Below are 13,125 nucleotides of genomic sequence, written 5' to 3' on the forward strand. Positions count from 1 at the left end.
GAAAGGGTGTTCCTCTGGCTTCCCTCCAGGCTCCTTCAGATACTGGAAGGTGCTGTGAGGTTCTGCCTTGACACTGGACAGGGAAATCAGTCTTGAGAGCTGAAAACACTGGGAATTGAAGAATGGCCTGGCAATCTTTGTTTTTTGTAATTAGCAAACATTTTATCCAAAAGAAAATAAACCAAAATACAAACTTAGAACTGCAAACCAAAGGGAAACACCAGGAAACCCCTATGCATTAGTTTGTGCCATGAAATGCTAAAGAGAATGCCAGAATTTCACGCCTTAACCTGTTTTTTGGCACGTGCTCCTTGAGGAGGAGTTTCCTCTGGTGACCCATTGATCCCTCAGCCCTGGGTTATATTCTTCAGTTAGCCTTGCCTGGAAGGACTGATGGTTATGCTCATGATTTTTTGGTGGCTTCTCAGGATTTTATGCCATTCAATTTATTGGGACACGATTTAATCTTTGCAAAAGCATAATGCTATTTTAAGTTTTTACTCAGTGAGCAGAAGGTAAAATTTCTTAGACTGTCGTACACATTAATATTTCAACATGGGGTAGCATTTAATTTGAGAAGGAGCCATTATTATTCCATAAGTGCTTGGGGGAAGTGCATTAAAGATCCCACCTCTCTAATCCTGCTGTCTCAAGCTCTCTTGACCTTACTTGATCCATGGGCATTAGCTTTGTAATCTCCTGTCGTTCATTTTTTCTCATCAGGGATTCACTGAGGGTGATGTTTGACATGCCTTCCAACAGTTAACAGCATCTCTTGTATTTTAAATATATTTATCCTGTTTAAATCAACATCGAGAGTGGAGATCCCAATTTTAGTAATATTTTCACCTTGAAGGATTTCGTGCTTGGAAGTCAAGGATCATCTGTTTTAATTTTATCTCAGGCCTTAGTCCCTTACTAGCTGTATTGATTCTGGGGGGATCATCCCTAAGAATGAAGTAGCTTCTGGGTGATGTTTTGCCTTTTAGATTTCTTATTACCTCTCATGAATTACAGCTGTCAACAGTTACACTTCAAGCTGAGCTTAAGTTGAAATCACTATCTATTATCCAGCAGATGGGTTTCATTAAACAGCAGTGGCCTTCATGCACTTAAGTAAAAAAAAAAAAAAGTGTTCTCTGTGCATTCAGGACAGCTATGGGTGTTTACAGGCTTGGAATGTTACTGATTTGTGGCAGAAAGGAACGTCTGAGGAAGCTGTGGAGCACCATCTTGATGTTTGATCAGTCTGAATATTTTGAAATTTTCTGCTTTCTATTCCAAGCAGTCAGATTAAAAATATCTTCCTGAGACTGCTATGACTTGAACACCAAAGCTGTTTAGATCTTCTGGCTGATTATCACCTCAAACATTCAGTTTCTACAAAAGAAATGAACTTCCTTTTTTCTCAAAATCTAACTAAATTTCAGCACAAATTTGACAATTTGATAGAACAAATAAATTATAGAACATCCAGGCCAGGCTGGATGGGGCCTGGAGCAGCCTGGTCTAGTGGGAGGTGTCCCTGCCCATGGCAGGAGGTTGGAATGAGATCAGCTCTAAGGTCCCTTCCAACCCAAACCATTCTAGAATTCCACAATGATCCAAGGATGTACAGCAGGCTCTGTTGGTGAGGCTACTGATTGTGATGGCATTTTTACCTTTTCTTTTCCTTTTTTAAAATTTGTTCCTCCTTGCACAGGAAAGACTACAGAAAACAAGCTGGATTTTCCCCAAGAAACTCTAAGGAAAATTTTGTGAGAACTTCCCATCCTACAGTGACACAGTAGCTGCTCCTGCTTTAGCCAAGTCCTGTATTTATGATAATGTTTTTTGGCAATCAGAAGTAATTAATTAAGACACATGTTTTGTTATTTAAGGATGTCTGTTGTGATTATTAATTTGCAGTCATTATTTCACATCTGGGCATGCTTGGTTTCCCTGAATGCCATCCTCAGCAGATTGATGCCACACTGGAAGTCTCTGGTAACATGGTCATCACCTTAATGTCTTTTAATTGGTTATTTATGCTAATATCCTTTCTGCCATGATCATTAAGCTCCTCTGATGTTTACTTTTGTTTTCTGGTTTGCTTTAACTTCTATTTTAAAAGCTGTATGATGGTAAGGAGCAGAGACATGCCAGGCTGTCATTATTCTGTCTGCAAAAAAGATGAGGCATATTAGGAGAGAACATGGGCTGTCCCCAGCTTGAGCCCATCAAAGTTATCTCTTTAGAAGGTTTATGTTTTATGAATGAGCAAACTACTGTACTTAAAAGTAGCCCATCATATACCTCAGGAATTTTCAGAAATGACAGTAGAGAAATGTTTGTGCATAATTGTCCTATTTTTTGAAGGATATACAGTAGGACTGGGTACAATAACCAGTAGCTTTTATCTCATGTTATGGTATGAAAATGGGAAAAGAGATTTCTCCTGATTGCAGCTAGAGGCTTAGGGCATTAAGATTTTTTTCTGAAAATGTATCTTCCCAAACTCTATATTCAGAAGGTATTTTACATGAAGACATATTAGAGTGACGTTTTTAAAATAGCACAGTATGATATTTGCAGAGAGTCTTCAAAACTTCAAGATCCTCTCCACCAACTCCAAACATTTAACTTGGAGTAACCCAAATAAACACCCCAAGTTTTCAAAAAAATATGTGTCTATTTAAGGTAAAAAGTGGGAGCAATCTAAAAAAACCCACAAGCCATAAAGAAAAATACCAGCTTGAATACTTAATTTGCTGATGGATTTAGGGCAGTATGTAATAGCAATAGTAACCTCAAGACTTTTAACACTCTCATAATCTCCTTTTAAAAAGAAATTGTAATGACCTGAAAATGCCAGGAGCAGCCTAGCTTCTCACCCCTTGTGGTTTAATCATGATAATACAATACCTCTTCCCTCAGAACATTCAAGGAATGTATAATGTTTGTCCACAATTGCAGAGACATGTTCAGTCAACTACATATTCTCTATTGTCAGATTTTTAAAAATCAGAATGTCTGGCATTGTCAGTTTTATCAATTACACTGATGCAGGGAAGCCTACATTTTGCATGAATATAAGGATTTTATTTCCAAGTCTCGTCTTATAGAATTATCCATTGGATTTTTGAGAGAAAAGACAGTCATATAATCCTAATGCAATCAGAAGTCTGAGAATACGTTGGATTTCACAGATTGACAGCATCTTTTAAAATGACATGGTGAAAAGAGATGGGTTTAGAGGCAGCTCTGACCTACAGTATTTGAAACTGCAGTCAGACTGTTTCAGCAGGCATGATTTTCAAGGCTTGGTTTAACCAGAAGAGTCTTCAGAAGTTGCTATTAACTGAATTATTAAGTTTTAAATCCTTTGCCTTCTTCCCGCCACCTTTGGTGTAACTTTATTGGTAGGTGGGGGAACATTTTTTCTAGTTGCTGTCTGAAATGACTGGATGTATCAGTTTGCAATAGCTCTCTGCAATCCAGTGAGTCTTTCTAACCAGCTGCAAGAGCAGGTTGGAGCAACTGGTTCATGTTACTTTGTGTTAAAATCCCTTCCCAGAAAGTTGATGGTGAACATCACAGAAGAGATTTTTCAAATAAGCCTGGATTCAGTAAAGCTGTAAAAACCTAAAGCAGAAGAGAACCATTATCCCATCAAGATACCTGATTACTTTTTGTAATTTTCAGTATGTTCTTCCATCTTGACAAGTCTTTAACTGGAACTGTCCCAAGAAGTTAATGACTTTGAGAGGGTTTTCCCTTCCTAAGTGCCTCTGTATATCTTAAATTTGATGTGGGAAGTGTAACCCAGTCTTCATAGTATGTGAGTATTAAGGCTTTTTCCTGTTTTATTTGGTTGTTGTTGTTATTGCTGTTTAAATGTTTTAGAGACTTTCCCTATTTTTTACTGACTCATTGCCATTTATTTCCATTTTTACTATGATTAAGCTTCCCAGCAAGTTACTTAATTTTTTGTTTGTTTTTATTTTTTTTTTCTAAGGGATGAAAATGATGAGTGATGATATACAATGTATTTTCTGTGAGCAGAAAGGTGGCCAGCTAGTGTATTAGCTTTCCTAATGTGGTTGGATTTCAGAGCAAGACAGTATAATAAATCCTCCCGTTTATCAGTTTTCAACCACAGATAGGCATGAAAAATAAGCAATTATAGATAGATACCTATGATGAAGTTTCAGCAGTGGATTATGAAGATTGATTTTGGTGATAGGGAATGAATTTCAGTGCTACAGCTTTTGTCAGTAATATTAAGTTAAAAGGAAGTAATTCCAACTGGAGGGAATATCAGAGAGAAAAAAAGCAGACTTCAGGATGAGCTGCCCTAAGAAGGATTTTTGATGATACACGAATTGACTCTAATAGGGAATTAAGCAGCTAAAGTAGGAAAAACCTCTGGACTAGAGTTTATAATTTTAGTTTTAGTTTCCTGTATAAATTGAAAAGAGAGCTGTGGAGGGGGCTTAGGTTTGATACTGCAATGGGCAAATAAGTGGTGCTTACAAATATGTGGGAAATGCAATCTGCTTATAGAACCTGTTTTCATTAGTTTCCATGCTGAAGAAAAATAAGAGGAAAGATAGTTTCTGATTAAATAAAAAGATGATTTTACCCTTTTGAATAGGAAGTATTATTTTCTCTATGACTTTTAAAAATACTCAATTTTGACATAAGGTATTCCAGTGTTATGTTACTGTCATGTTCATGATCAGCAAGGCCCATTTTTTGTTTTATCTCCTCTTGCTCAGTATCTGTGAGAAAGCAATTTAAATTTTTCTGTTGTGTGAAGCTAGGGAAGAAAATCTGTCAAATGCAAATCTGTGTGTGTGCCAACAATCTAATTAGCAGAACCATTCTTTGAGGATTTCTTTTGAATGGATGACATTGTGTAAGATATCTATGGTGTGCCTGGCTTGAAAGTCAACCATCTAGCATTTTAGTATTGAGACAGTTGTAATTGCTACTGTGTTACACAAGAGTTAGAAATTCTTTTTGGGAAAATGAAGCCTGGGTCAGATTCCTGACTTAGGGGCTCAGCAGTGCTTGACTTGCACTGCTGGATGTAGTGGCAGGTATCTCCACTGCTTGTCAGGGACTGGTATTGGGAACAGATCATTTCAGTAGAACCTCTCTGTGTGTTTGTAGGTCTTAACCTAAATCCACAGAGGATTATCAGTTTTAAGCTGTTTCTGCTAAGATTTGAGTGGAATTGTAACATATTATTTTCTTCCATAATGTAGCAATATTACTGCACATATAGTACTAATGAACTACTATTAACCATAATATATGAATGCAGATTTGTGATCATGTACTGTTACTTTTATATACTGATGTACACATTAATATATCTGTAAGGTACATATGGGGGATGTTTTGATGGACGGAGGCATTGAGACACCTGAAGTATAGCAAGGTATATATTTCTAAAATTTCTATCCATCCACTCTCCTAAAGCACAGAAAATTGTCATAAGTAAGAGAGAAAATTAATTTTATGTACCTTATTCAAAATGAGTTGAAAGTCTGGTTTAAGGTCTGTTCTGCAAGCAAGCAGCTGTGTCAGTTACAAAACACAAGAGACTGCCTTTTGTGTGTGTCATGGTAATTACAGTCAAGAAAAACTTGGAAGTACTTGCTGTGCTAATTACAATGTGGAGTTATGCTTAAAAAAAAAATCATGTTCACGAACATGTACTTTGAAATGCTTAATGCTTTGTCCTGCTAGACATCCACATATTACACAGACATTATTGTTGCTGTCAGTCTCTTCATCACATTGGTTGTCCTCTGGCAAGTCCTTGTCCATCATGCTTCGCTGGACACCCTGATGTTGTTCCACAAGTTGTCAGGTCACATTTGTAGGTCTCTGCAGAGAACTCCAGTCCTGGTTGGTGTTTCTGCTGTAGTTTTTCCTTTGATATATGGCATGCAGTCAAGGGAAAATTTACTTGCAGTCATTTTCCTTCAGACTGCCTTTATCTGGGAAATCATGATGATTTATTCAGCATTTTGTCTTATGAATCAGATTGTCTGGGGTTGATGGAGGAAGATAATATACCAATAAGATCTGTGGAGTCATATGCAGTGGAAATGAATGCTGGTCAAGAGAGGCACTTAAATGCTGTCTCTTCCATTACCTGCACTGCAGTTCCTGCTGACTGTCCTGACTGTCCTAACAAAATTGTTAAGGTTATTCACATGTTTCAGAAGTAACCAACATACTGCTGAAAGCTTTGGTCTTGCCAAGATGTCAGAATGACACTAAGGTCTCCTAAATGATAAAATACAAGTACCTGGAGGAATGTGCCCAAGTCCTTTGAGTTTTTGAGCAATGAATTTTGATAGAGCATGTTTGGATTAAGCTTAGTCCTTATGCACTTCTGCACAGTTTTCTTACAACTGTTTCTCAATTACAAGTATGTTCTAAGTATCAGCATATTCATTTTCAATGAATTGGCATTGGTTGAGTGACAAAAGTGGGATTTGTAACCAGATTTATTACTACTTCTTCAATAAAAATGAATTATTCTTAAATTGGGACTTACTTTTTGACAGAGGAATACATAATACATGCATGTTAGGAACTCTAGCAGGACTTGAACCAGAGTGAGTTCATGGGCTGATTAGGAGAATGATTTCCAGACTCCAGAGAGACAAACATCAGTAACCTTTCTGCTCCTAGCAGGATTACCAAGGTAGCATTCAAATCCTCAATAGGTCTTGCTATTAGAGGGGCAGATTTTCAGAGGTTCTTAACCCAGCTTCTAATTTAGTGCTGCTACTTTAAGCCCACAGCATGCCCAGGCAAACTAGGCTAATAGGGGGTATTTACAAACTGGGGAAGCTTCCACCAGAGCTGTTCTTTTGAGAGGAGACAGGCAACTTTTACATTAACTTCTCCTTTTTGCTGCTACTCTGTTTGACACCTTTTAATTAAAATCTTAGGAGTGTTCAAGCAGTCACTGATTGCATTTGGCACTCTCATTTAGAGCTCACCCTGGTGTGTGCTGCTGTGGTGTGTTTTAACCTTGAATCAATGTCCAGCACATTCCCTCCTCTGCATTTTCTTCAGGTGTCTTGGACTGGTTGGCCTGGGACTTTTGGGACACACATTCTGACATGAGAACACATGTAGTTAAAACGTATCTGGTACTATTTAGTGTAGTAGTGAGAAGTAATATACATGCTGCTGTTTTTGACATATTTGGGGTTTTTTAAAGGTTTTTCAGCTTCCTGTGACTTTTTTTTGTGCTCCACACAGGAGAAAGCAAAGCAGCTGCTCTCAGTCTGTCTGAATGCTGAAGGGAATTACACCTGGGTGACTGCAAGGGAAGTGCAACAGCAGAGTGGGCAGCTGTGCTCTCACCTCAGTGTCACCTGTTTTGTGGTGAGGCAGTTTGAGTTTGTCTTTGGAAGCTTTGGCTTCACAGGCACTGTTTTAAAGCACATCTGTCTGCAGGAGCTGAACTGAGCATCCTTACACTGGGCCTCCCAACACTTCTCTCTGCAGAGGTGCAGTAATACCTGACACACAGCAGGTCTCACAGTCAGGAAGGCTTTTTAAGCATGGTAACTGGGAATTTTGCCATGAAAATGTCAGAACACGTGTTGCATGTATCCATGTTCCACAGTGGTGCATGTTTAATGGGCAAACCCAATACAGCTTCTTTTTCAGAAAACTGATCAGTTGTGTAATTTACTGTTTGATAAATTAGATATTGGGTTTTGCTGTAGGCACTGTTTTTTCATATGTGCTACTGTAAAACTGATATTATATTCCCTGGAGCATTAGGTTCTGGGTACAGGGTGTAATTACAAAGAAATTAATTTGGATTTAACAAGTTACTGTCAATACACTTTTTGTTGCTCTTTAGAGAAACAAAAAAGGCCATGTACTGACTCACGGGTTTAAAATAGAGATGAATTAGTACAATTTTACAAGGTGAACTCAAGAGAGCCTCAGTGGTTATCCTGGGTGACTGCTGATTTTTTCTGTTAAGAGAATTTTCTGGGTAAAAATAGATGTACTCAAAGGTCATGATGGATTAAGTCTCAGGAATCTAAACTAAGAAACTTCTATTTGACTTTGCCAGGCACAACACCAAGGAGTTTTCTTTCCAACAGCCCACGAGCTGGTTGTTCACAGATGGCAGATTGTGCTGTGCTAAACTTGCCACGTGCCAGCAGACAGGAACTCCTGAGTGTGGCAAGCTGAGGCTGCAGGAGGTGGTGCCTCTGTGGGAGTGAAAGGAGAATGTCTCTACATGCACACCTCACACAAAAGAACAGATTTTAGTTGGAATGTGGATGATTTTTGTAGAGGGATGTCACGCTGCAGTAGAGAGGGACAATGAGTACAGCAGTTCAGCCTAAGTGAACTTCCTGGGAGAACAGGCTTCCTTAGCATTGTCTACAAGATTAGATATTTTGGCAGCACTTTCTACTTCAATATATACTTAAATACTAGGGTTTTTGTATTATTAATTAGTTTTCAATTAAAACTGGTAGTTTTAGGTGTTCCTTTTTCCACACTGTTTCAGCTCCTGTAGAGCTGTTTTGAAAATAAATTCTTGTTGTATGTTTTCATGTATGTATAAATAATAAATCTACATTGAAATCAAATATTCACACCATTAACTTTAAAAATTCTGACTTCACATCCTATTGAGCTTGTGGCTAAGTCATGCTGTAAGTGTAGATGGCAGTTTTGGCCTGGGCCACATTCCAGGCTGGAGCACAGTGCAGTGCCAGTGCAGTTGTGCTGCCTTTGGGGCTCACCCTTCTGGAGCCAGAGGCATTAAATATGGCCTGCAGGAACATCACCTTGGCTTCTGGTCACAACTATTTACAAGGTCAGTGCCAGTCTGCTGGAAGCCACACTGGCCCACAGGTTTTATTCAGACTGTGCTCCCTGATATTACTGAGAATTATCAGTTATAAAAACCCCTTTGCCCCATCAGTGTCTCAAGTGTCCTTTCTGCCACCTTTTCAGCAATACCTGGGTGAAACTAATTCTTAGGAGCACTGCTATTTCATTAATTTAATAATGGTAAAAATATAATAAATATTTTTTCCTCAATTTTTAAGGATCTTGTGCTGTTGATTTTTGGAACATTTTGAAGTTCCGTTTTGTGGTGGTTTGTTCTTCTGGATTTTGATTGTGTGTATTTAATGATATTTCAACTTAAATGGGAATGAAAACTATATTAGGATTTCAGTGAACTTTATCCCCCTTTGCTCCATCAGTGTCTCAAAGCCACCTTTTCAGCAATGCCTGGGTGAAACTTACTAATTCTTAGGAGCTCTGCTATTTCATGGGTTAATTTAATAATGGTAAAAGTATAATAAATATTTTGTCCTCAGTTTTTAAGGGTCTTGTGCTGTTGATTTTTGGAAAATTTTGAAGTGCCGTTTTGTGGTGGTTTGTTCTTCTGGATTTTGATTGTATGTATTTAATGATATTTCAACTTAAATAGGAATGAAAAGTATATTAGGATTTCAGTGAACTTTATAGAAGGGCAAATCACTGGTTAGGGTAGATTAGAGTTTTTTAGCAGCAAGTATTTAACTTTTAAAATTTAGAGTTGCTGTAACTTTGCATAAACAAAACATTTGATGCTTTTTTCCCCCTTCTTCAGAAAAAGAAAACACTTTTTAGAAAAAAAGGTATTTAAGGTTTGAAAATTTAAGAATGTGTGATTTTTCCTAAGAAGAGATCTCAGAGGAATGTGATATGGGTGGCCCCAATCCTGTAGTTCAACAGAGCTTGTGCTGGTTATTTCTTCCCCACATTGTTTCTGGATGCTGTTCATTCCAGAAGAACGTCAGACTCCAGGTTTTTCTGGATTATGTGCCAGCAGTATTGCAGCAAGTGCACACTCAGGTCCTGATGGGTTCCTGTTACTCTCAGTGCCATCAATTAGCTGTCTAACGATTTCTTCCTTTTGCTGTGACCTTTAGGGAAGGATTGGTACCTGGTACACATGTCACTTACTGTGACAGATGTGAATGACAACGTCCCTGAGTGGGCCATGGAGCCCTTCCCCTTCCTGGCTGTGGTTTCCCCTGAGGCTGCAGGAGGGACTGAAGTGTACAAGTTGCTGGCTGTGGATGCAGATGAAGGGATCCATGGAACTGTAGAGTATTTTCTCTTGGAAGGTAAATTTTAACCCTCCCATTGCCTGAGTATTATGCCTCATGATTGTGACTTTTTGTTCTCAGCTTGAATTTCCCTTCCTCCTGCAAGAGGTTCATAAACCTTCAGCTCTGTATGTGAGAAAAATCAACTTTTACTGATGTATGGACAGATTTCTTTGCAAAGTTGAGTTCTTGCCCATATATATCCCTGGAGATGATGGGCACTGGTGCAGTCAGTAATCGCAAGGCTTTGGCAAGGGGAGGCGGTGGGGACTGTATTTATGAGACAGTCTGTGGAGAAGTCGTTTGTTGGATGGAGAGGAGGGTTAATGTTCTTATTCCTTGTGGGAGTCATGCTTCTGGTTCATTTTTAACAAATTTTTACAGGTCTGGGTTCTGCAAAGCTTGCACAAACTCAGTGATAGTATTTTGTGTGTCTCCTTTTAAGAATCTCCTTTTAGTAATAGTTCAAAAGTGTCTGGGCAGATGAGGAACAACAATACCTCTCCAGTGGAGTATTTTCTGGTAAGGGATACAGGGGGTCAAGTAACAGCAAAGTTTTGGAGGATAAAAGAAAGATGGACAGAGACTATTTAGAAGAGCCTTGAGTGACAGGACAAGGGGGAGTGGCTTAAACTGATAGAGAGTAGGTTTAGGTGGGATATTGGGAAGAAATTCCTCCTTGTGAGGGTGGGGAGACCCTTGCACAGGTTGCCCACAGAAGCTGAGGCTGCCCCTGGATCCCTGGAAGTGTCCTGGGTCAGGCTGGACAGGGTTTGGAGCAAGCTGGTGTCCCTGTTCATGAGATGGATTTTAACGTCCCTTCCAATCCAAACTATTTTATAATTCAATGATAAAGAATAGCGATAATTGTCTAGAGAATGAAATAGAATTTTGAAATGCAGTCCTGAACAATGAATGTAATGACTGATTTCCAAGTTCTAAACAAACTTTTGAACCTTAGTGTGCATGCTGATCCTAAGCCAAAGCCAACTTGGGAATTGACACTGTATTGTCCTCCTAATTTTAATCAAATAAAAATGTTCTCAGTGATGACAATTTGTGGATGTGTTCCTTTCAGGTGGCGAAGACAGATTTGAAGTTGAGAAGGACACTGGCTGGATTAAAACCACAGGTTTGCCACTGGTGAGGGACAAGGAGTATTTGCTGACTGTACTAGCAGCAGATAAACTTGGAAGCAGAGGATCCCCAGCCTCTGTTTCTGTGATTGCTGGATTTCGACCACCCCAGTTCACCAACATCTCCTACTCTGTGTATGTTCCTGAGAGCACCCCGCAAGGAGAACCGTAAGTAACAGCTCACAACAGTGCACTGAGGCTGTGCTCCTGCTTTGGACTTCTCTTTGATCTCCCCAGAGCTTTGGTATTGTTTATGAGTCATAAATTAATACTGTGAGAAGCAATTTAGGTCTCTCAATAGAAGTGATCCAGACACAGTTTGATGATGTATTGTTTTAGTCACCCTTTTAAGGGAGAAGTGCTATTGAATAGTTGTGCTTTCTTACTTTTTGAAATTATATGGAAAGGATTAGGTGTTGATTGTTTCTTAACTTTCAAACAAAATGCAGAATACAAATTAGTACTGTTACATCATGAAGCAAGATATCCTGTGTGAAAGAATACATTAATTTTATGTGTCAAATTTGGAGAAGTGCCTTCTCCACTAAGAGAAAATTAGAAAAACTAAGATTATTTTTCCTGTCTTCATCACAATGACAAACTGAGCTAAAATGAAGATGCTGCAGAACTTTCCATGTTACTTCTCCATCCTTTGTATGACCATGTCAACTGAAGTATCACAGAAAATGTTAATAACATAAGTCCATCTGAACACTCAGTCCCTTATTTTCCAAACAGTTTTTTTCTTACAACAAATATTTTCTCTTCCGCTTGAATTGAGAATACTTTTTTTCCAGTCAATGTGTTCCTTCTGTGGCAGTTCAACTATTATTCATATTATATTATCTGTCGTGCTGGAACATTCAGTTTTACAGTGTCTAAATAACTAAAAACTGTTAAGATAAAAAAAAAAAAAATCTTAGTAGATAACTTTTTTAAAAAAAACTGCAATAAAATTAAATTGCACAGGCATAAAAGAAATTGAATAACTGCAAAATACTATAATGTCCAACAGGTACCTGCTGTCTTGGGTTCAGTAAAGTTTAGAATTAAAAAAAAAATCATAACTTTTTATCACTATTATAAATAGGTTTGCACACCTTAGATGATAGTAGATTAATCAGTTGATCAAATTACTTGGTAATATCCAAAAGAAATGAAGTATTTTGTGTGGTTATTACATCTAAAAAGGTTTGACTATACACAATGAAAGTGTGAAAGTTGTTTCTGTAATGTGTTGGCCAGAAATAGCCATGAAAATCCTTCCATGAAAATCCATATTTAAACTGGACCAATTACCCAAGTATGCAGGTGTAGTGGTTTTGGTTTGCCAAACCAGAACAGAGTTGCTGTCATGCACTGAATTTCTGGGTTTAGGATTTCCTAATCAGAGCCTGATTAAGGCTAGTGCTGAGCAGAGGAGCATTACCAAATCTTTCCCTTCCTTTGGTCTGCCTGTCACACCAGTGAGCTACAGCTGCACAGGCAGCCTGAGCCGAGGAGGTTCAAAGATAAAAAAGGCAAAAAAAGTTTTCAGTTGTGCTGTTAAATGTGCTCCCAGCATGGCCTTGAGATTTTCAGTGCTGGCAGGAGGGCAGAGGTGGCTTGAACATGCAGCCAGTACAGGGAGCTGGAAGGAGAGCAAAATAATTCCTGTTGGCAGGAATGCAGTCATGCACTGGCTGAAACTGCCTGTGAGACCTCAGCACAGGAAAATACAGGAGAAAATTGAAGAGAGATAATGACCCACAGCAGTAGTGCACCAGAGGGAAGTGAGGCACAGCAGCGTGGCCATGCAGGGGGGATGAAAAGGAGTTTGCACAAAATGAGTTTGT

The 13,125-nt window shown here is 38.7% G+C and overlaps 1 protein-coding gene across 1 annotated transcript in view; it reads left to right on the forward strand.

Annotated features, from left to right (window-relative positions):
* The window catches only part of LOC120496207 (neural-cadherin-like), a 60,280-nt gene that overhangs the window by 5,067 nt on the left and 42,088 nt on the right, over positions 1 to 13,125 (forward strand). The window contains exons 2-3 of the mRNA XM_039696438.1: positions 9,975 to 10,172; positions 11,233 to 11,458. Of these exons, the coding sequence (XP_039552372.1) occupies positions 9,975 to 10,172; positions 11,233 to 11,458 (424 nt within the window). The remainder of the gene's footprint in view (positions 1 to 9,974; positions 10,173 to 11,232; positions 11,459 to 13,125) is intronic.

Source organism: Passer montanus, unplaced genomic scaffold (genome assembly GCF_014805655.1).
Source record: "Passer montanus isolate IOZ18808 unplaced genomic scaffold, ASM1480565v1 scaffold113, whole genome shotgun sequence".
In the NCBI taxonomy this organism is placed as follows: Eukaryota; Metazoa; Chordata; class Aves; order Passeriformes; family Passeridae; genus Passer; species Passer montanus.